Source organism: Leucoraja erinacea, chromosome 8, assembly GCF_028641065.1.
Source record: "Leucoraja erinacea ecotype New England chromosome 8, Leri_hhj_1, whole genome shotgun sequence".
Classification (NCBI taxonomy): Eukaryota; Metazoa; Chordata; class Chondrichthyes; order Rajiformes; family Rajidae; genus Leucoraja; species Leucoraja erinaceus.
The window spans coordinates 31,505,374-31,530,169 of NC_073384.1; the positions used below are offsets into that span (position 1 = coordinate 31,505,374).

Here is a 24,796-nt window from a genome sequence, read left to right on the forward strand (position 1 = left end):
AGATCGGGTAATGTTTAAAAAACAACAGAAGATAAACAAAAAGACAGTACGGGGTGAAAAGATGAGGTACGAAGGTAAGCTAGCCAAGAATATAAAGCAGGATAGTAAAAGCTTAAGAGGAAAAAATTAGTTAATACCAAAGTTGGACCCTTGATGACCGAAAAAGGTGAATTTATTATGGGGAACAAGGAAATGGCAGATGAGTTGAACAGGTACTTTTGATCTGTCTTCACTAAGGAGGACACAAGCAATCTTCCTGATATAGTAGTGGCCAGAGGATTTGGGGTGACAGAGGAACTGAAGGAAATCCACATTAGGCAGGAAAGACTGATGGGACTGAAGGCTGATAAATCCCCAGGGCCTGATGGTCTGCATCCTAGGGTACTTAAGGAAGTGGCTTTAGAAATCTTGGATGCATTGGTGATAATTTTCCAATGTTCTATAGACTCAGGATCAGTTCCTGTGGATTGGAGGATAGCTAATGTTATCCCACTTTTTAAGAAAGGCGGGAGAGAGAAAACGGGGAATTATAGACCAGTTAGCCTGACATCGGTGGTGGGGAAGATGCTGGAGTCAATTATAAAAGATGAGATAGCTGCACATTTGGATAGCAGTAACAGGATCGGTCCACGTCAGCATGGATTTACGAAGGGGAAATCATGCTTTACTAATCTTCTGGAATTTTTTGAAGATGTAACTAGGAAAATGGACAAGGGAGAGCCAGTGGATGTAGTGTACCTGGACTTTCAGAAAGTATTTGATAAGGTCCCACATAGGAGATTAGTGGGCAAAATTAGAGCACATGGTATTGGGGATAGAGTGCTGACATGGATAGAGAAGTGGTTGGCAGACAGGAAACAAAGAGTAGGGATTAATGGGTCCCTTTCAGAATGGCAGGCAGTGACTAGTGGGGTACCGCAAGGCTCGGTGCTGGGACCGCAGCTATTTACAATATAGATCAATGATTTGGATGAAGGGATTCAAAGAAACATTAGCAAATTTGAAGATGACATCAAGTTGGGTGGCAGTGTGAACTGTGAGGAGGATGCTATGAGAATGCAGGGTGACTTGGACAGGTTGGAGGAGTGGGCAGATGCATGGCAGATGAAGTATAATGCGGATAAATGTGAGGTTATCCACTTTGGTAGCAAAAACAGGAAGGCAGATTACTATCTAAATAGCGTCAAGTTGGGAAAAGGGGAAGTACAACGGGATCTGGGGGTCCTTGTACATCAGTCTATGAAAGTAAGCATGAAGGTATAGCAGGCAGTGAAGAAAGCGGATGGCATGTTGACCTTTACAACAAGAGGAATCGAATATGGGAGCAAAGAGGTCCTTCTGCAGTTGTACAGAGCCCTAGTGAGACCACATCTGGAGTATTGTGTGTAGTTTTGGTCCCCTAATTTGAGGAAGGACATTTAATTCCCGGGATGGCGGGACTGTCATATGCTGAGAGAATATAGCAGCTGGGCTTGTACACTCTAGAGTTTAGAAGGATGAGAGGATATCTCATTGAAACATATAAGATTGTTAAGGGGCTTGGACACACTAGAGGCAGGAAACATGTTCCTGATGTTGGGGGAGTCCAGAACCATGGTCCACAGTTTAAGAATAAGGAGTAAGCCATTTAGAACGGAGACGTGGAGACACTTTTTCTCACAGAGAGATTGTGGAATTCTTTGCCTCGGAGTGCGGTGGAGGCAGGTTCTCTGGATGCTTTCAAGAGAGAGCTAGATAGGGCTCTTAAAAATAGCAGAGTCGGGGGATATGGGGAGAAGGCAGGAACGTCGTACTGATTGGGGATGATCAGCCATGATCACATTGAATGGCGGTGCTGGGTCCTGCACCTATTGTCTATTGACATGTTGGTCGGTGTGGGCAGGTTAGGCTGAAGGGCCTGTTTCCATGCTGTAGTTCTCGCATCCCACCCAAGCAACCCCCTTCCTAGACACTTTCCGCTGATATAACACCCTATACCTTCTCCTCCCTCACATCCTTCCAGAGACCCTAGCAGCACTGCCAGGTGATACAGAGGTTCACATTCACCTCTCCAAACCTGATCTACTGCATTAGGTGCTCCCAATGCCGTCTCCATTACAACACCGAGATAAAGGCATAGATTAAGCAACCTTATTGCTTCACACTTGCGCTCGATCCACGTAGTCCTGCTGGAGATCTCGGCTACTAACCATTTTAACTCCCCTTCCCATCTTCATACTGACTTTCTTATCCTGCTCCTCCAACATTGCCAGGGTAAGGCCACATTAAGGAGGAGCACCTTATATTCCACTTCAGTAGCTTATAGCCCAAAGGAATGAACATTGGATTAACCAATTTTAGGTAACCCCCGCCCTGCTCCTTCCACACAGATCTTTTTTCCCTTGTCTCTACGCTTTGCCCCATGCTGGTTCACACCCATTTCTCTCACTATCCTGCCCCCAAATTACATCTTCCTCCTTTTTTCCAGCTTTCTTCCATTATCGCAATCAGTTGAGTTTAGTTTAGTGAAACAGCACGGAAATAGGCCCTTCAGCCCACCGAGTCCGCACCGACCAGCGATCCACTCACAGTAACACTATCCAACACACACTAGGGACAATTTACACTTATACCAAGCCAATTAACCTACAAACCTGTATGTCTTTAAAGTGTGGGAGGAAAGTGAAGATCTCGGAGCAAGCTCACGCGGCCTCAGGGAGAACGTAAAAACTCCGTATAGGCAGCACCCATAGTTGGGATCAAACCTGCCTCTCTGACGCTTCAAGTACTATAGGGTAGCAATTATATCGCTGCGCCACCATTCTTCTAAAGAAGGGTTTCGACCCAAAACGTTGCCTATCTATATCCTCCAGAGATGCTGCCTGATCCTCCTGAGTTACTCCAGTCCTTATATATATATTTTTTGTAAACCAGCAACTGCAGTCCCTTGTATCTCTCTGAAGCGTACCTTTCGTAACGCATCTTTGCTTGTACTCAATGGATCTATGTAACCTTACCTTTGTAACTTCGGGTGCAAGATGTGAGAAGGTTTCCTTCAAGCGGGATATGGCGCTATGACTTAAACCTCCTACCACGGCCATCAGCGTGTTGAAGTTCTGGAGCTGCAACAGCTTCTGCAATAGATGTAAGTACAGGGCCAGTTGTGAAAGATGTCACAATGTAACATGACCTCCACATCACAGTCAAAGATGCAATGTCTATACTGCTAGTACATGAAAGAAAAGCTCCATCTGAGACTAGGGTGGGGTTTGTGGAGTGAGGGACATAAAAGTCCAGTGCTTTACCATCAAAGATTAAATCCAGATTAAGAGGGTGGGGTCGAAATTAGGGCCTTCAGAGATTTAGGTAAACAGGCCTTAAGGCACAAGGATTCACTGACATCTACCATAAACCCACTAACCCCCATAGATTTCTGGACTAGATCTTGGTTGTGCAAGGTCAGTGACTAGGCCAATTGGATTAGAAGTAGTTGGGTTAATGAGACCAGTGGATTGGAGAGGGTTCAATGCCATGGGGTTGGAGGGGCCCACAGGGAGTGTGATTGTTACCTTACAGAGATCCTGATCTGTGGCTGTGTTTTTGGCTGTTGCAGGAGAGGCCAAAGAGAATCACTGTGGGGACAGCATGGATTAATTTCCCCCACCATGTTTCCACAGGCAGTATCACTGGCGATAGTGTGTCCATCCCTTTGAACCTAATGCATTCCATGCTCGCTTTAAAGGCCACCAGGGAAATGACATCCGTTCCCGAGAGACTTGAGTGTGCCTGTTCCCATGCTTACTGTTGCAGAAGTACAATTGGCCTTCCTGAGGGGGAACCCATGAAAAGCAACACATCCAGATGGAGTCACTGTCTGCATCCTTAGAACCTTGGTAAGGCCATCAGCACAATCACGGACCAGTCTCACCGCGGTCACTCCCTCTTCATCCTTCTCCCATCAGGCTACAGGTACAGAAGTTTGAAAACGCATACTCCCTGATTCTGGGACAGTTTCTTCCCTGCTGCTTTCACGCAACTGATCAGTCCTCTCATCAGCTGGAGTGCGGTCCTGACCTTTGGAACTATCTCTAATCGAACTTTATCGGACTTCAATGTTATATCTTTGCATTAAATGTTATACTTTATCATATTTTTAAGTAATCAAAAGTGAGGTAGAGAGCTGTTTTTCTTTTTTCTGAAAGTTATTCGTAAAGTCCCATTGAAAGAATTTGATCATGTGCTACCTCGGGATGTTCCAATGAAGTAATTTCATTTTGAAGAGTGGTCCCTTTTGTAATATGGAAACTATCTCAGCTAAACTATGTAAAGTAACTTTCTAGTAGAAGGCAATAAATAGGCTGGGACTGGTGAGGTATAGACCATATGCAGATAGATGTAATTAATTTAGATTGGCATGATGGTCGGCACATACCTGTTGGGCCAAAGAGACTTTTCATTTGCAGTACGGAGTTACTAAAATCTAATGTACAGCTACAGCAAGATGTTAAGATGGGTTGGGATGTTAGGAAGTTGAATACTGCATCCTGTATTATTGTGAGAGGACTTGAGTAAAAGAGAAAAGTCGTTTCGCTACTATTATTTAGGCCTTTGGTGAGGCCACATCTTATCCACAGTTTAGGTCTCTTTATCTAAAATGGAATATACTTGGTATAGAGGAAATGACACAATAATTTACCAAACTGTTTGTGGGGATGATGAGTTGGTATATATAGACTGAGTAAGTTTGATCTTGCATCTCAGACTGTATTAGAATGAAAGGTGACCTCATTGAAACATGGAATTCTTGATCCCCTTGTTGAGTAGTCTAGAACTAGAGGGTCACAGCCTCAAAAGAAGGGGTAAGCCATTTAAGACTAGATTTTTTTCACTGCAAAGATGATGAATCTTCTGCATTTTCATGCTTGGAGGGTTGTGGAAGCTCAATTATTGATTACATTCAAACCAAGAATTAATAGATATCTAAGTATTAAAAGTAATCAAAGATACCAGGATAAGGCAGGAAAACAATGTTTGAAGTAAAAGATCAGTCATGAGCTTTCTGAATGGTTAAGTAGGCTTGGGAGCCAAATTACCTCCTCCTGTCCCTATTTCTTATCTTCTCTAAGATTACTAATATAGAATAGAATAGAATGCCTTTTATTGTCATTCAAACAGCTTGGTTTGAATGAAATTGCATTTTCTACAGTCTTAACAATTACAAAAAAACCCAAGGCTCTTTGACTGGAGCCCTCAGGTTGGTTCCGGCCAGAGGCCGCCACCGGCTCCATGATGTTAGGCCCAACGACATCGGAGACCCGACAGGGAAAAAGTCAGGTCCACAAACAGGGAAGAGTAATCTTGGTTTTCCCCCGCCCCCCACATATACACAGCTAAAAAATAAATAAAACTAGAATCAAAACATGCATTTAACCAGACAAAACTTTTTAAAAGATAGACGGACTGCAGTCAAGCCGCTGCCGTTAGGCGCCACCACACCACACTGTGTCTTTCTATGATATCAAGCAAGGATATATCACAATTAATACTGTATATGACAGACTGGTACAATTCTAGTCTTACTCTCCATTTTCAAGCATTGATAAATATAGATTTAACGCCACTATTATGTTTCTGTTGCATATCAGCTTCAGTTTTAAACTTGTCGTTTGCTTTTGGCAGTTTTTTGTTTATGTTGGATAGACCACAAAGCAGTTGAGAGCACTTTACACAGTAGATGTTAAAGAAACACTTTCATCTTAGATTTACAGTTGGAGTGTTATAATGAGCATTACATCAAATTAAATTATTTCAGAAAAATTATGCTTCCAATTTATGGTACGAGTGAAGGTAGACTGCATTTCGTTGTCTACTGCATTTCGTTGTCTCTGTACTGTACACTGACAATGACAATTAAAGTTGAATCTGAATCTGAGGTAATAGTTTGGTGTTTTGTGCTGATCTAATGGCACAGGGTAATTTCCTTCCTAAAGCTTCCATTTACGCCCAGACAGTTAATAAACCAATTTAAGTTTAGAGTTTGGAGTTTAGTTTAGAGTTTAGAGATACAGTGTGGAAACAGGCCCTTAACAGGCCCACCAAGTCTGCGTCGACCAGCAATCTCTGCACACTAGCACTATACTACACACTATGAACAATTTATCATTTTTACCTAAGCCAAATTAACCTACAAACCTGTGCGGCTTTGGAATGTGGGAGGAAACCAGAGCACCCGGGGATAAACCACGCGGTAACGGGGAGAACGTACAAACACCAGACAGACAGCCCCTGTAGTCAGGATCGAACCCGGGTCTCTGGTGCTGTAAGGCAGCAACTCTACCGCTGCACCACCGTGCCAAACCAAGGCATTAATGTAATTGGGGAACGATCATGGTGATCCAAAACAACTGCCATTCCAAACAGTGTAATTACAAATAGGTTATTTTGGTTATTATAGCTATTTATGAAATTGTTATGTTTTGCTGCACATTGTGTGTGGCATTCATTAACCTGGAGCTTTGGAAATGTACTTTCCCCAGTCCAGCATTAATTTTATGTGAATTCAGGAGGTTGTTGTTTATAGGCCATTAAAAAAAACTTCCATCCATACCCTTCGCCACCTGGGATGTTTAGTTTCGTACTGTTAATCCAAATCATGATTCATTCCCACCTATGTTACTTTTACCCATTTCCTTTCATGTGACCAGTTTCCTGCACCAACACAGAGCACAAACGATAGGGGAAAAAACAGGGGAAATAACAGAGAACTACACTCAGATAAATAGAGGAACATTTCATTGAGTGCTGAGAGACAGACACATTTGTAGAGGTCAGTTAAGAAGCCATAACATTAGTCATCTATTTGTCGCCACAGCTGAGTCACAAATTCCCTCATAATGGAACATTCCATTCTATAATATGATTAATATCCCAACTAGATATATTTCCTGCTTGTAAATGCACCATAGAAAGCATTTTATCAGGATGCATCACAGCTTGGTTTGGCAACAGCTCCATCCAAGACCGCAAGAAAATGCAGCAAATTGTGGACGCAGCCCAGACCATCACACAAACCAACCTCCCTTCCATTGACGCCTCCTATCAGCCAAAAGGTATAGAAGTGTGAAAGTGCACTCCACCAGATTCAGGGACAGTTCCTTCCCAGCTGTTATCAGGCAATGAATCATCCTACCAAAACCAAAGAGCAGTGATGAACTACTATCTACCATTTTCGTGACCCTCGGACTATCCTTGATCAGACTTTAAGGTAGACACAAATTGCTGGAGCAACTCAGCGGGTCGGGCAGCATCTCTGGAGAGAAGGAATGAGTGACGTTTCGAGTCGAGACCCTTCTTCAGACCACAGTCTTGATCAAACTTTGCGGGCTTTACCTTGCATTAAACATCATTCCCTTATAAAAGTATCTATACACTGTAAATAGATTGATTGTGACCATGCATTGGCTTTCTGCTAACTGGTTAGCACACAACAAAAGTCTTTTACTGTACCACAGTACATATAACAATAAACTAAACTAAATTATGATATATTACAGTTACAATTGTGAAGCAGTAAAGACCGTAGCTTTTTATTTAATCAGCCCACTCTCCTTTCGGACTCCACCTCCATCCCTCCACTTGACAGTTGTCTGAAAATGCACCAGGCTGTCTGTAAATGTAATGTGATAGTTGTCCCGGAGGTTCTGAACACATCCAGGCCATCTGGCACAGCAGGTAGTCGCACAACTCCAGTGACTCAAGTTCGATTCTGATCAAAAGTGCTTTCTATGAAGAGTGAAATGGCCTTGACGTAAATGTAGATGAGTTGGTGAGTGAGTTTGCTGACAACACCAAAATTGGAGGAGTAGCAAACAGTGAGGAAAACTTTCAAAAGATATGGCGGAACATTAATCAACTGCTGAAATGGGCAAATAAATGGCAGGTAGAGTCTAATCCAAACAAGTGTGAAGTGTTTCACTTTGGAAGGTTGACTGTTAGGGAAGAGTATACAGTAAATGGCAAGACCCTTAACAGCACTGAGCACAGAGGGATCTTGGAGTCCAAGTTCATAGCTCTCTGAAGGTGAAGTAGATAGGGTGGCAAACCATGTCATTCAGTCCTTTGTCTTTTGCTAGCCCTCTGTCAGCGTAATTCCAAGATAATCACCCTGCCAGTGGTATGAATATTGATTTCTCTCACTTCAGGTCACCCTGGCATTCCCTCTCTCTCTCTATCCCCCCCACCCAAGTCACACTAGCTTCTCATTTTCACCGTACAAACAGCTTCCAACGGCCTGTTTCCTTTATCATCGTTACATTTTTGAGTATCTTTCATTCATTGTTCTTTATCTCTCCACATCACCATCTATCTCTCGTTTCCCTTATCTCTAACCAGTCGGAAGAAGGGTCTCGACCCGAAACGTCACCCATACTTTCTCTCCAGAGATGCTGCCTGTCTCGCTGAGTTACTCCAGCTTTTTGTGTCTATCTTCAGTTTAAACCAGCATCTGCAGTTCCTTCTTACACAATCACCCTGCCTTGCTTGTTCTGTGGTCCTGTGTCACACTAAAGGTTTGAATTGTTGCAGTGGCCTTGGCTCGGATCTGTCTGGGCTTGTGTACTACACGAACACACCAATGAGCCACCTGAGTGAGCCAACAAGTAGGCACACTATGGAATCCACCTCCCCAAAAAAAACCAAAACATTTGTGATTCCATTACTCACCTGAGCCACATTAATAAATTTGGTGATGACATCGGCCCTTTGCACAGGTGTCTGCTTGCTAAGAACCATCAACTGGAGCCACTGGGAAATGCCATTAAAGAGAGCGATGGATCTTTCAAGGGTCGGGTTATCCATTAAGCTGCGATGTGTGACGTAACTCTGATAATCTGTAAACTGGAAATCCATTTCAAAAGTTAATCAAAAGTCAAAAGTTATATAAATTCCTTGTGCAAATTCGTTAAAGCTCGGCTTTGCTTTATTTTTTGCTTTGGTGATTTGTGTTTTAATCTGTGATAATTGCTGTCTATTCTGAACCATGTTTTGGAATGGAATAGTCATAGCTCTACATGGCAGAAATTATGGAGTGGAGCAAAAGCTCATGTGCTATATTGATGCACCCTCTTGCCTAGAAAGTGGACCATTTGGCATCATCCTGCACAAATGATTTAACCCACAGTTCATCACTCCAGTGCCCTTGTGAAGAAGCACCAGGACCTTCCATGTGCTATTCACATTAGTGTGTCTAAGGCTATCCCAGCTTCAGGTGTACACCTAATGATGCCTTTACCTGTGCCACACCCTTCTCCATCCTTGATGTCAGGTTTGAGGCAGAATCAGAAGTGACTGTAGGTTGCACAAACACTTTCAAGGTTTCTCAAGTATGCTGTACAAACAAGAGTCCTTTCTCCAGAGGTCAGCTGTTCAGATGCCTCATTCAGTGAATGCTCGGTGAAGTAACGATTGGTAGCAATCTAGTGGCACAAGAGAAGCCATCCACATATAAACGACCGACCACACATAGTGGGACAATGACCTAGAGCTGAAGGCACTGAGTGTTCAGGGACACCATGTTCTATCTGGATACCTCCAGTGAACAGATTTTCGAACAGGTTTTATGGAAAGGTCTTCATCCATGACATTGCGGAGAATTGTGGATTTTGCCCAGTCCATCGTCCACCATTGACTCCATCCACACCATACACTGCCTCGGGAAAGCAGCCAACATAATCAAGGACATTTTTGACCTCGGTCGCTCACTTTTTTTTCTCCCTCCCATCGCGAAGAAATATAAAAGCTTGAAAGCTCGTAGCATGGGACTCAAGGACAGCTTCTTCCCCTTCATTATCAGAGTACTGAATGGTCCTCCCATAAATTATGGGGTAGTCCCCTTCTTCCAGCCAACCTTCATTGTGGACCCTGGACCTTTTCTCTGTAACTCTAACACAACTATGCTTAAAACTATGTTCTGCCCTCTGGTATTTTTCTCTTTGTACTATCTGTTGTGTACGGCTTAATTGTACTCATGTTTAGTATGATCTAATTCAATTAGATAGCACACAAATGAATAGCTCACTGTACCTCAGTAACACCAATACCATTAGCATTCATAGCAAAATGATTTGAGTATAGGAGCAGGGAGGTTCTACTGCAGTTGTACAGGGTATTGGTGAGACCACACCTGGAGTATTGTATACAGTTTTGGTCTCCAAATCTGAGGAAAGACATTCTTGCCATAGAGGGAGTACAGAGAAGGTTCACCAGACTGATTCCTCGGATGTCAGGACTTTCATATGAAGAAAGACTGGATAGACTTGGCTTGTACTCGCTAGAATTTAGAAGATTGAGGGGGGATCTTATAGAAACTTACAAAATTCTTAAGGGGTTGGACAGGCTTAAGGACAGGCAAAATTCTTAAGGGGTTGATGCAGGAAGATTGTTCCCGATGTTGGGGAAGTCCAGGACAAGGACTTCCCCAACTTCACAGTTTAAGGATAAAGGGGAAATCCTTTAGGACCGCGATGAGAAAAACATTTTTCACAGAGAGTGGTGAATCTCTGGAACTCTCTGCCACAGAGGGTAGTTGAGGCCAGTTCATTGGCTATATTTAAGAGGTAGTTAGATGTGGCCCTTGTGGCTAAAGGGATCAGGGGGTATGGGGAGAAGGCAGGTACAGGATACTGAGTTGGATGATCAGCCATGATCATATTGAATGGCGGTGCAGGCTTGAATGGCTGAATGGCCTACTCCTGCACCTAGTTTCTATGTTTCTATGTACTTTTGTGCTTAAACTGCATTCTCCATGGAAATGCTCACCTCGAGATCAGTCAAAGTGGGTGCAGTAGACATCTGCATTGCCTCCCAATTTGCAGCTTGCAGCAACATTGGAGGTCACAAGGGCACCGTGTAGATATGGAGGTGGTGACATAGTGCAGAGAGTGCTGTTGTCTCAACACTCCATTGACCTAGGCTCGAACCTGAACTTGGGTGGCATTGTGTGGAATTTGAACGCTCTCCGGGAGACCATGTTGGTTCCCACCGAATACTAGGTTCCCTACCACAGCCTAGAGGGCCACTCTGAAATAATAATAAGTAAGGCTGTTACAGGGACTTGGTTACAAAAGGACTAGGTTTGAGCATTCAACATTGCAAGGCTTCAATGATGGAGGGGGAGGTAAAAGCGGTGGAGGAGTTACATTACTAATCCAGGAGAATGTTACAGCAGCACTCAGAGAGCATATGATGGAGGATGTGACCACTGAGTCAATATGGGTAGGACTCAAAAATAAGGAAGATGCAATCACTCTGATGGGATTATACAGTACAATAGACCTCCAAATAGCTAGGGGAAGTCAGAGGAACTGATATTCTGACAGATTATGGAAAGATATAATAGCAACAGAGATGTCACAGCGAGGAACCTCAACTTCCCCAATATTGACTGGGATATCTTAGATGAGGCAGAATTTGTTAGGTTTATCCATGAAGCTTTCTTGAAACAGCAAGGGCATTGCAGTGCTGCAACTGGTAAAGCTGCTGCCTCACAGTGCCAGAGACCTGAGTTTGACCCTGACTGCAGGTTCTATTTTTGTAGAGTTTGCACGTTCTCCCTGTGACCGCGAGGATACCCTCTGGGTGCTCTGGTTTCCTCTCACATCTAAAAGATGTGTGGGTTTGCAGGTTAACTGGCCTTTGTAAATTGCCCCTAGTGTGAGCGGATGAGAAAGAGGAATAACTGAACGAGCATGAATCGGCGATCAATGATCGGCGTGGACTCGGTGGGCCGAGGACCATGTTTCTAAACTAAATTAAACGTAACTAAAATTAACGGTACGTGGATAGAATAGGGACCATACTAGACCTTGTATTGGGAAATGATTCTGGCCAGGTATCTGGCCTTTCAATGGAAGAGCATTTTGGGAACAGTGATCACAACTCCTTAGGTTTTAAGATAATTATGAGTAAGGATATGTCTGGACTGGGGGAAAATACTGAATTGGGGTAAGGCAAATTGGTGTTGTTATTGGATGGAAGTAGTTTAAAGAACCACTGGTGAGACCACATCTGGAGAATTGTGTACAGTTTTGGTCTCCTAATTTGAGGAAGGACATCCTTGTGATTGAGGCAGTGCATCGTAAGTTCACAAGATTGTTCCCTGGGATGGTGGGACTGTCATATGAGGAAAGATTGAAAAGACTAGGCTTGTATTCACTGGAGTTTAGAAGGATGAGGGGTATCTTATAGAAACATATAAAATTATAAAAGGACCGGACACGCTAGATGCAGGAAACATGTTCCCAATGTTGGGCGAGTCCAGAACCAGGGGCCACAGTCTTAGAATAAAGCGGAGGCCATTTAAGACTGAGGTGAGAAAAAACTTTTTCACGCAGAGAGTTGTGAATTTGTGGAATTCCCTGCCACAGAGGGCAGTGGAGGCCAAATCACTGGATGGATTTAAGAGAGAGTTAAATAGAGCTCTAGGGGCTAGTGGAATCAAGGGATATGGGGAGAAGGCAGGCACGGGTTATTGATTTGGGATGATCAGCCATGATCACAATAAATGGCAGTGCTGGCTCGAAGGGCCGAATGGCCTCCTCCTGCACCTATTTTCTATGTTTCTAACAGCTGATCAAAATTCAAGATTGACATGTTTCAGTAAGGAGGAGGGACAAGGGGGACAATAAATTGGAATATGGGCAGCCCCAGTGAACAAGGGCAGGGACCAAGATGTGAAGGGTGGGGGCACGTGATGGTGGTTTCGGGGCGGTGAATGTGAAATTTGAAAAACATGACAAATGCACACAGTGTATCCAACTGCAAAACAGGGAATCACTGACCGATATCCGGCGGAAGGATTTGTATTCCAGGAAGGTGAGGTGTTCTGCCAGTTCGAGAGGCTCCAAATGGTCGAACAACAGAGAAGCTTTGCCCTTCTTCTTGGACACCTTCTTACGCTGAGTTACACGTCTCATCCAGTCGTACGACGGGCTGATCCAAAAGATAATGGCAGAGTCAATGATTAGTTAGTTTAAGAAAAGTGGCTTTCCTGTGCTGTTTCATGTGATTAAAACTGTCATTACATAGCGATCAATTATTTGAATAACTCCAATTTCCCCAGGCAATAATTTTCAACGTGTTCCCCAAAACCTCCAAGCCCTTTTCAGTAAATCAAGCAGTCGTTGTGAAGTTTGGTCATTGCTGTTTTTCAGGGATACATTGACATGCCTGCACTGGAAGTGCAACTCAAGGTAACAATTGTGTGTCACTTTGAGCATACATTGCAGTCCAGCCAGTAGCCAGTGGCATCAGTCTGTGTCATGGGTTTGGGCCAGCAGAAAGAATCATCACTTGACACCACTGAACATTGCTGCTAGCCTACTACATCTTCCAACTCCTTCAGTCAATGCTGCCCATCAAAGCCAGTGGTATTAGTAAGCACCATTGATCCAAACCAATGCCAGCCCCATCAGAAATTGCAGAGTGAATGGACCAGCCAACATTCAGTGCCATGTATCAACACCAACAACTAGTGTCATCCGTTAATACCACCCATAATTGGCATAACACAGCACTATCATTCAATGCTGAGTCAACAACCCATTTGTGCCACCTGATATATTACCACCAGTCATTGCCATCAAACAGCGTTGTCAGTCAATACCACCCACTTCTGTCATTATTCGTTATCATTAATATTGGTCATCAGTGCCAGGAATTAGTGGCAACTGTTTCAGAAGTCGATTGTTGACACCAACCAGCGGCACTTATCAATGCCACTAGCCACTGCCACCTGTCAATACTACCAGCCAGTCCATGGCACTAGTCAGAGCCATTAGTCAGTGTTCCCAGTCGGTGACACCAGTCAACCCATGACACAAGACATGCCATCAGGCAGTGCCATCAGTCATGTGGCACTGGTCTGTGTCTCCCATCAATGCCATGAGACAATGCCACAGTTACCATCACAAATCCATGGCGCCATCCATTGTTGATTGTTAAGATATATCTCAGATCATAAAGTAAAGGAGTTCTCTTACATGCTGGAGATGTCGAGGAGTTTACTGTGTTCTTCATAGCCTAGCTGGCTAGCCAGTTCCTGAAACTGCTCTGTCAGATGCACCAAACCCAGGTCCAAGTTAAACTCAGCAGGGAACTCAGAGATCCAGTACCTGTATACACACATGCATAAAGAGAGTATCAGTTTAACAAAAGATTACATTATACAAAATCCATAGGACACGTCCTCTAACACGTGGGATTATATGGGCTGCTTTCAGCTATCTGATGGATTTGATGAAGGATTTTCTGGTCAATCTTTTCCCAACTTCCTCAGATGTTAGGAGTGAAGTTGAGACTTTGGAATGTGTGCAGAGGAGATTTACCAGGACAACTACAAGTATGCTGAACATCTGTGGAGAGTCTGGAGAAACTTGGACTTTTCTGCTTAATAATAGAAATTTGAAACTTCCATCAGATCCTTATACTTCGATTGTTTAAAAATGTTAAGCTTCTATCAGCTCCTTAAATGTTGGGATGTCTAAAGGGAAAACAGAGGAAAACCTCTCTCCATTGGGATGGCATTAATCAGGTCACAGATCTAAAATAATTGTAAAAAGTGCATGAAGAAATAAAACAAAACATTATTACCTAGGGGTTGTTAAGATTTGGAAAACACCATGTGAAGCCATGGAATTAGGGCTCAAAACACAGATGGACATGTATTTAAAGAAGATAACAAAATATTACAGGAAAGAAGCTGGAGTAAATAGGATGGAAGTCCATTCCAAGAGACAAATCAAACATTTAAGTTTAGTTTCAGCTTAGTTTACTTTATAATTGTCTTATGTACCGAGGCACAGTAAAAAGCTTTTTGTTTTGTGCCATCCAGTCGACGAAAAGACTACATGATTACAATCAAGCCGTTCACAGTGTACAGATACAGGAAAAAGGGTATAACATTTATTGCAGGATAAACTCCAATAACGTATGATTAAAGATAGTTTGAAGGTCTCCGGTGAGGTAGATGGGAGGTCAGGTCCGCTCTCTGTCTGTTGATAGGACATTACAGTTGTATGCTGACAACTGGAATGTAACTGTCCCTGAATTTGGAAGTGTGCGTTTTCAAACTTCTGCACCTCTTGCCTGATGGGAGAGGGGAGAAGAGGGAGTGACTGGGGTGAGGCTGGTCCTTGATAATGCTGGTGGCCTTGCTGAGGCAGTGTGAAGTGATCTTCCCAAGCCTTCTAAGGAAGTAGATGTGTTGGTGGCCTTCTTGTGCATTGTTTCGATGAGGCCCGTGACAACTTGCTGGTGGTATTAATTCCCCAGAACATCTACTATTTCAGCGCCCGCAATGTACACCAGAGCATGTGTACCAACCACTTTGCTCCCTGAAGTCAAACACAATCTTCTTTGTACCAAAGGAGGTCTGTTTCAGTTTTGTAATATATGGTATTTACAGCTTCAAAATGATCACAAATTTTACTCTTCAATTTTACCTTGTTCATAGATTGCTGGCAAGATTACCATTTGATCTCATCATGAACATATCAAATGCGAAATCTGGATATAGCAGTCAGCACAAAGGGTCTAATGGGGATCAATAATCCAGGTTGCTGGCAACAATTAACCAGCATTCTAACTTTGAGCAGAAGGTAGTGTGGTATCCTCCTACTAAATGGTATATTTCATGACAGGACAGCATACTCCTTGCCCCTGAAACCATCTAATATCAGATTGCCTATCGACAGATATTAATTCAGCCTCTACTTGAATCCTACTGCAAGTACAAGGATTTATCCTCACTGAATCCTGAAGTATCTAAAAATTAAAACTCTTCATACCTTACTCTCTCAGGTGAGGCCGATCATAATGCCTTTGATCCTGTAGGAGGCGAGTGTATATGGGCAATATGGCATATGGGAGGCACAGTGGCGCAGCAGCAGAGTTGCTGCCTTACAGCGCCAGAGACCCGGGTTCGATCCTGATTATGGGTGTGACAATAAACAAACCTTGAAAACCCTGTCTGTACGGAGTTTGCACGTTCTCCCTGTGACTGCATGGGTTTTCTCCGGATGCTCCGGTTTCCTCCCACATTCCAAAGGCATGCAGGCTTGTAGGTTAATTGGCTTCTGTAAATTGTCCCAGTAGTGTAGGATATAACTAGTGTACGGGGTGATTGTTGGTCGATGTGGACTTGGTGGGTTGATGTGCCTGTTTCCACACTGTATCTCTAAACTAAATAAATAAACTATTCACATGGTTCATTTGTCTTTATTTTTGTTCATTGAGGAGAAGATTAGTGCAATTTCTTACCTCATTAAATAACAGATTTTGAGGCGAAAGTCACTGCAATCCTCACCACATGCTTCACGATACGTTTGAAAGTCAAGAGAAATGTCTTTATATATTTGGAAAAGTACTGATGAAGAGTTAAAAGAGTAGGATATTCAGCTCTTTGAATCTATGGCAACACTCAATGACATCATAGCTGAATCAAATGTTTTGTCTTTGTCTCACATCTCTTAATAATTTTGAATAACAAAAGTGTAATTTAAACAGACAATGACCCAGCATCACCTGCCGTTTGTGGAAGAGAGTTCTGACTTCCATATCCACTGCATGTAAAAGTGTTTCTTAACCTCACGCCTGAAAGATCAACATTGCTCCTTTCAAATGAGGCTCCAAGTCAAGGACATCCTAGCCAACTAAAGTAGTTTCTCCTTGTCTACACAGTGGCCTAGCTAGTAGAGCTGCTATCTCCCAGCACCAGAGACCCTGGTTCAATCCCGACAGAGGGTGGATTTTCAGAGGCCCTTTGACAAAGTGCCGCAGGTGAGGGCTACTGAACAAAATGAGAGCCCATCAATTTACAAATCTCCCAGATACACCTTTTGTGTATCTCACTACAGTCCCCAATGAAAATTTGCTTCCAATCAATTTATCCCTATATGATTTTCATGATTGTTCTTCATTAATATTGCAACACTTGCAGGACAAAATCCCTCCTTGTCCACAGGTACCGTCAGTGGATCCACCATTTTTTGCCACGGTTCTCCTTCCGTGCCCTGTGTTCTACACTGGCCAGATCTAACTATGCGCCGGCACCAGCAGGCCCTTACTCTATCCAGCAGCTCTGGGCCTCACTCACCCAGACCTGCAATGGACCCCAACTTTACTTCAGTCTACGCCAGATCCACGCCCTCAACAAATGCTTCTTTGTCTACCTGGACTCTACTAAGGATCCAGTGCTTGCCTGAAACTCGTGCTGGAGTATCAGCCACTGGTTGAACTCACTACCAAACAATTAGTTCCACAGATGACAAGATGAAAAAAACAACTTGAACACATTTGGCTCCGGTAGAGAAAGATAATTTGTTTTCCTTATTGCTGACATCCTTCGCATAAGGTTCACTTCCAATCTGCATTCACAACAGTACTGGTTTCCTAGGGTCTGTACTGCTGCTGTGCAAGTGCATATCCAGGATAGTATAGATCTGACCAGATGTGATTTTGTGAGGGATTAAACTGAAGCGATGCTAGCATTTTTTTTCCAACATGATCGCTACCGAGGTGTAACACTAATAAAGTTATAAAGGATATATAAGTAGAAGTTTTCCTGCCAATTCAGTGGATGGGAGGTACCATCGATGCATGAGAAGAACCATTCTTGGCACTTGGCTGTTACTCAACTCTCCTTCATTATCTGAAAAACAGGCACAGATTGACTATTAGAACATGGAGGTATAAAGTCCGCACCAATAAAAACTGTTACCTTTGGAGTATTTCATTCATAACTCTAAGATGGACACCACTGCAAGGCCAATATTTATTGCCCATTGCTAATAGCCCTGAGAAAAGTGGACATGTTCATGAACCCCTCTCAGTTCCTCAGGCTTGTGTGAGAGCAGGTCATCGAGTCAGAGAGGCATGTAGAATTGCAGCAAAACAAATAGACCCTTTGGTCCATCAAGTCCACACTGACCATCAACCTCCTATTTACACTAATACTACAGCAATCCACTTGTTTTTTTCCTCCCACATTCTCTTTCCAGATTCCACCACTCACATACACAATATCATTTAACCTACCAACCGATACAGTTTTGTCTGTTGAATGTACATCTTTGACACACAGGAGGAAACTGGAGAACCCAATGGAAGCCAGCCAGGTGAAGAGGGCTGATTATCTTCTCCAATTAATGTTAATGAGCTACATGGGTTTTAAATTAACCCACTAGTTTCACAGTCATAACTATATTTGAATACCAGACTCTATTTACCTGTGGCAACATTTAAACCCATTGCTCCAAGCCTCTGTATTGCAAGACCCAACGTGCAATACAATGGTGACACAGTAGATAAATTGCATCACCTTCAATCATGGGATTTTGACCAACTGTCCGGAGTGCCTCCATTTAAACATCACCATGGTAGAGACAGGGGAAAAAATGGATTGTCATAAAATCCCATCTAATTCACGAATGTCCTTTAGGGATTGGATTCTCCCGTCCTTGTCATGCCTTACCTACATATCACTCCAGGGGCAATGTGATTAAACCCTTACTGACCAAACGGATATAAACCATTTAATTCAAGGGCAGTTTAGCATGGTAATAAATGCTGCTCTTTCCACCAGTTCCCCAAATCCTGATAATTATATATTTTTAAATCCAACTAAATTCCAAACAGTAATCTGATGTTATTAGATTCTATTTAATTTTAGGAATAATTATATCTAATCCACAAAAAACAAGCCATTTGTTACTTTTAAATGTATTTAATATTCACAGAAGCCTCAGCGGTGATGCTGAACATGAACAGAAGATAAAGCAGTAATAAACCCCAGGCCTGCTCTTCCATTCAACCAGATGCTGGGACATGGAATATAGAACAATATAGCACCAGAAATGGGCCCTTCGGCCTGGATGTTGCTTGGATTAGATTACTTTAATTATGGTGGGAGATTGGATAGGCTGGAAATGTTTTATCTGGAGACTAATTTCTTTAGTCAGAGGGTGGTGAATCTGTGGAATTATTTGCCACAGAAGGCTGTGGAGGTAAAGTCAGTAGATTGGCTATATTTAAGAGTGACTTCGATGTGGCCCTTGTGGCTAAATGGATCAGGGGGTATGGAGAGAAGGCAGGTACAGGATACTGAGTTGGATGATCAGCCATGACTGATCATCCTGAATGGCGGTGCAGGCTCGAAGGGCCGAATGGCCTACTCCTGCGCCTATTTTCTACGTTTCTATGTTTCTATATATTTAAGGCAGAAATAGATAGATTCTTGATTAGTGCAGTTGTCAGAGGTTCTGGAGAGCAGGCAGGAGAAGGGTTAGGAATGAGAGATAGATCAGCCATGATTAAATGGCGGAGTAGACTCGATGGGGCGAATGGCCTAATTCTACTCCTATCACATGATCTTATGATCTTAGAGCAAAGAAGGCTGTGGGATGATATCAAAAGAGTTCATGAGAGTTAAAGAAAGGTGATGGTCAAGTTATTTTTCCCATGGTAGGGAAAACAAGGGGGCATTATTTTAAGGTGAGAGGTAGAATATTTAAAAGGAACGCAAGTGTTAAATGATTTACAGAATGAAAAATTGGTATCTGAAATGTGCCACCAGAGGAGGTGTCAGAATCAGATGTGGTCACATTTAATAAACATTTAGACAGACACTTAAATAGGCAAGGCATATAAGGAAATGGACATGTGGGCAAATGGGATTGGTGTAGAGGAGCTAAAACATAGAAACATAGAAAATAGGTGCAGGAGTAGGCCATTCGGCCCTTTGAGCCTGCACCGCCATTCAATATGACCATGGCTGAGCATGGTAAGCATGGACATGATTGAAGGGTACCATTGTACAAGGCTTTATAATTCTATGACTCATGACTCTATTCTCTTTGTATGTTAAAATATAACTTATTGGCAAAGAGTAATACTTCTTTCACACATAAAGTGAAAATTAAAGTCTAATGACCATCTCTTTAAAATTAATTTAAAAGGGAAGAGAAGTGGCCACAATGCCAGGTTTGCTTGGAGCATATATATCAGACCCAGACATAAGGGAAATATTGCACGGGAGACCCGACCTTTTCTATGTCGGGTCTCCGTTTGTCGTTGGGGCTGCTACGTGGAGCGGCCTCCAACAGGAATGACCGGGGGCTCCAGTCGCGGAGCTGCGGATCTACTCACCATCACGGAGCTGGCCGAGTCCGGAGCGGGTGGAGCTGTGGTGGAGCGCTGCTGTGACCCGACACTCGGAGATTCGGAAGCTCCTACCGCAGGTCTGTGGACAGTAATACCGGGAGCCCGCGGGTCCCTGGTGGGAGACCGCTTTTCGGGGCTTCTGCAACGGTGACTTCTCCCGCCCGAGTTGCGGGGTTGAAGATTACCTGGAGCGGAGCCTACATCACCGCCCCGCGCGGCTTGGAATTGCCGCGGGACTTTGTGAGCACCCGCCGGGGCTCCAACACCAAGACCCGGTGCGTGGCCTTGCATCACCAGGCGTGGCTTTAATGGCTGCGGGACATTTAACATCGCCCGCCGGGGGCTTTGACTCTGTCTTTGACTCTGACATGGGGGGGAGAGGGGAGTGCAGGGGAGAGATATGTTTTTTTTGCCTTCCTTCACAGCGAGGAGAAGATGCGCTGTGAAGGATGTTTGTGTAAATTGTGTTGGGTCTTGGGTCTTTTTTGTTTTGTATGTATGGCTGCAGAAACGGCATTTCGTTTGGACCTCAACGGGGTCCAAATGACAAATAAATGTATTGTATTGTATCAATCCAAAAGATTTAAACGCTGCCAGCAGGCGTCCACATTATCCTATGAGGACTGTTGAGGACGTTGCTGCGCAGATCGGGCGAGCAACAGTATTTTGCATCCTCGACACAAAAAGCTTGTTTTGGCAGATACCACTAGTTGACGAGTCATCAAACCTGACCACATTCGCCACTCCGTTTGGCAGAATCAAATTTCTCTGAATGCCATTCAGCATTAACTCGGCCAGCGAAGTCTTCCAGAGAAACTGCTGTTCCAGGGACTCCCGTGTGCCATCATCGTAGACGATATCCTGGTATATGGCAAAGACACAGCGGAGTCTTACTGTCCACAGTCTTATCATGGACCGGGCACATCATATCAACCTGAAATTCAACTCTAATGAGTGCAAGTTCAGGGTTCCAGAGGTCACATATGTTGGACATGTTTTTACTCCTGACGATCTTAAACCCGATCCAAAGAAAACTGCTGCCATCACAGAGATGCCAGCCCCCACCGACGTGTTTAGCCTGCAGCGATTCCTGGGTATGGTGAACTATCTGGGAAAGTTCATACCGAACCTCAGTGAACTGAGTTCGCCTCTGAGACAACTCACTTGGAAGGAAACTGCCTAGTCCTGGTTCCAGCAACATCAACAAGCATTTGACTCTTTAAAGTCGAGGCTGACCAGCGCTCCCACCTTGACGTTCTTCGACCTGAGGCGTCCTGTTACAGTTACCTGCGATGCCTCACGATACGGGCTGGGCGCCGTCTGCCTACAAACATCTGCCGGTGGGACTTTACGACCTGTCTCTTATTCCTCCTGCACCATGATGGGCAACGAACAGCGCTACGCGCAAATCGAGAAAGAGATGCTGGCTGTAGTCTTCGCATGTTCTAAATTCAAGGACTTTATCTTTGGGAATGTTTTCACGGTCGACACAGACCAGCAACCTCTTGTGACCATCCTCAATAAGCCTATACACGCAGCACCTGCACGTCTGCAACATATGATGATGCAGCTCCAGCGATTCGACTTCAAAATCGTTTACAAGAAGGGTAAAGACATGCTCGTTGCTGACACCCTCTCTAGTGCACCACGGGCATCCAGCGAACAACACCCTATGAACGGGACAAGTTTACGGTTCTCAACATTGATTTAGTTCCCACGGAACAATTGCGCCGTCTAGCCGAACACACGGCTGCCGACGCCACTCTCCAGCTACTCTCATCCATAATCAAAAGAGACTGGTAATGAACTGGTAATACAGGACGGTGTCATAGTTAAGGGCCACAAAGTTGTGATCCCTTCATCCTTACGTGACGAATACTACAAAGAGGCACACAGCGGCCACCCAGGCATCGATGCCACGCTGGCCCACGCACAGAATATGTTTTACTAGCCTGGCATGGCCAAGTACATACGGGACAGGACAGCCTCCTGCCCCATCTGCAACAGTCTGGCGCCACACCAACAGAGACAGCCCCTGCTATAACAACCTCCACCAGCACTGCCCTGGACCTCGCTGGCGGCAGACATTTTCGAATGGCACTGTAAACATTACCTAGTTCCTGGTCAACTCCTACTCTAACTGGTTTAAACTTGATTTACTGCCCTCTATCACATCATAAATGGTCATTCAAAAGCTACAGAGACACTTCTCCACATTCGGCGCACCTGTCCGCTTGCAAATCAACAACGGAAGACAATTTACCAGCCACGCGTTCAAACACTCTGCCAACCGATGGAATTTCCACCATGTCACGAGCAGCCCCGAATACCCACAAAGTAACGGGCTCGCTGAACAGGGCGTCAGGAGCACAAAACAGCTAATGGAACGCGCCCGCCTAGCCAAGTCGGATGTGTACCTCGACCTTTTAAACCTCAGAAATATCGCTCGAGACGGGGTCCTGGGCTCACCAGCCCAACGCCTGATGTCCAGAACAATGAGACAACCGATACAAATTGCCCAGCAGAAGCTGGTGCCACGGGTGCTGAAGCCAGCCACGATCCAGAAGCGCATCCAGGAGAAACACAACACCCAGAAACGATCACATGACAAGTCCAGCAAACCACTTAAACCACTACAGCAGGGCCAAGTCGTCCATTTGCAAACTACTATGGGACATTCCCGTCTAAGTTGCGTTGTTGGCCCGTCCAAAGAACACCGATTCTACCTTGTTGACATCGATGGCGCCTTGTACTGTCACACCTGCTGGCTATGAAGGAACCACATCCCCCACCAGCCGATCCTTTCACTCCACCTCTACTGTTCCAGCTGTCTGCTGCTGTGGCCAGCATGTCCCTTACTCCACCACGTCCGGCGGCTATAACTAGCAACAACATTACCTCTCCCGCATGCTCTCTCTGTCAGTCACGATGAGTGTCCCCTGCTGCTTTCTCACTTCAGGGTTCACCGCCTCCCTCTAACGTTTCTGGCGAAGAGGGAGAGGGGTTGGTCCGTACGCCTTGGGCCGTATTAGTAGACCGCCTAACAGATATGGCGAGTATGCTTGAATTCTAGCTGCATGTGTGTTTAACTATATTCGCACTTTACCGGGAAGGATGTAGATTGGTTATTGCATGTGAACCAATCATAGTAGAAATAGCATCACTAACCCCACCTTACTGTATGATTCATACTAACACCCACTCCCTATACTGGTCAGTCTTGGAAGCGGTAACAGTGAACTAACAACTAACAACCTGCTGTACTGCTATACTATGGGTACCGATTAAAGATGATCTTGAACTCCAGATTGTACAGTTTGCTTATTTACAGAAGATTTAGCCATTATGTTTAAGGAACCCACGGTCCCTTAAATATATTCATGAATGTCACTTCATTATTCACAGTTATCTTGTGGTGCCAGAAACAACTGTTGATGACAGGCTACCAGCATCATACCATTGGGTTGTAAGTTACCTGAGTGGAATGTGCAGTATTGTTCTTCTCATTTGTGTTTGGTCTAATCCTGGTAGTAAAGAAGACCAAGGAGCGGGAGCTTGGTCTGGGAATAAGAAGGGAAGTTTAAATGACATGTAACCAAGAGATGAAGATGGCTGTTGTGGAGAGAGCAGGGGTGCTCTGCAAAATGTCAACCTCCCCCTTGCCTCCACGGATGCTCTTTGACCTACTTCCACCCATTTATTTATATTCTCCAGATTCTGCATCACCTCTTGAGCCACATTCACATCACCAACACTATCTTCCCTACCCCCCTCACATTCACGCACACACATACATGCACACATACACTCACACACATACACACACACACACACATACATGCACACACGCACACATGCATGTACACTCTACTCTGAGAGGGCTCATCACTGAGAGAGGCTAAAAAAATCAGAAAGTGCGTTGACCTGATTATGTCAGGATTAGTTATTTCGTATTTGCTTTTACAGGAAGCAACTGCTTTTTAACAGCGGCCATTTAATGGCACAATTCAGCAATGTAACGTCCTTGGAAGTGACCTCATCAATGGCTAAGACCCATTGTATACAAAACCATTTTCATGCACGATTACTTCTCTATATTAACCCTCGTGGCCTGCCCATGCTTCCTTTATGATCGGATGCAAGCCTCTAACTGAAAGTTGAAATTCACACAATACTTACCGTAAACACGCTAATCAACTTGCTGACGCTATTCCTCCCTCATTCACAACGTTTGGCATTAAACTGCATGGCTAATAAATACTTAACTACAACAATCGGATGTGTAAATAGATATCATCATAAAATCATGTGATAGGAGCACTAGCTCTGTCCCCAAACTGTATCTCTGTTACATTGATGACTGCATCGGGGCTACCTCTTGCACCCATACAGTACTCGTGGACTTTATTAACTTCTCTACTAACTTTCATCCTGCACTCAAATTCACTTGGACCATCTGCGGCGTGGGGGGAGGAAGTGGAGTCAGTCTACCCCACGACAGAAGGGGGAGCAGTTGGACAGTTTGATAGCCACAGGGAGAAAGGATCTCCTGTGGCGTTCTGTGCTGCATTCCATGGATAGATAGGTGCTTTTGACATATTGC

General features: G+C 44.1%; 1 protein-coding gene across 2 annotated transcripts in view; it reads right to left on the reverse strand.

Moving 5' to 3' along the window:
• Nucleotides 1-24,796, reverse strand: part of rasgrp3 (RAS guanyl releasing protein 3 (calcium and DAG-regulated)) — an 81,996-nt gene that overhangs the window by 41,803 nt on the left and 15,397 nt on the right. The window contains exons 3-8 of one of the 2 annotated variants that reach the window (XM_055639323.1): nucleotides 17,581-17,683; nucleotides 16,294-16,356; nucleotides 14,016-14,147; nucleotides 12,816-12,966; nucleotides 8,701-8,874; nucleotides 2,997-3,113 (exon numbers count right to left, since the gene is read on the reverse strand). In XM_055639323.1, the coding sequence (XP_055495298.1) occupies nucleotides 2,997-3,113; nucleotides 8,701-8,874; nucleotides 12,816-12,966; nucleotides 14,016-14,147; nucleotides 16,294-16,356; nucleotides 17,581-17,683 (740 nt within the window). Of the gene's footprint in view, nucleotides 1-2,996; nucleotides 3,114-8,700; nucleotides 8,875-12,815; nucleotides 12,967-14,015; nucleotides 14,148-16,293; nucleotides 16,510-17,580; nucleotides 17,684-24,796 lie in introns of those variants that run through there. The other variant, XM_055639322.1, reaches the window with a different exon arrangement.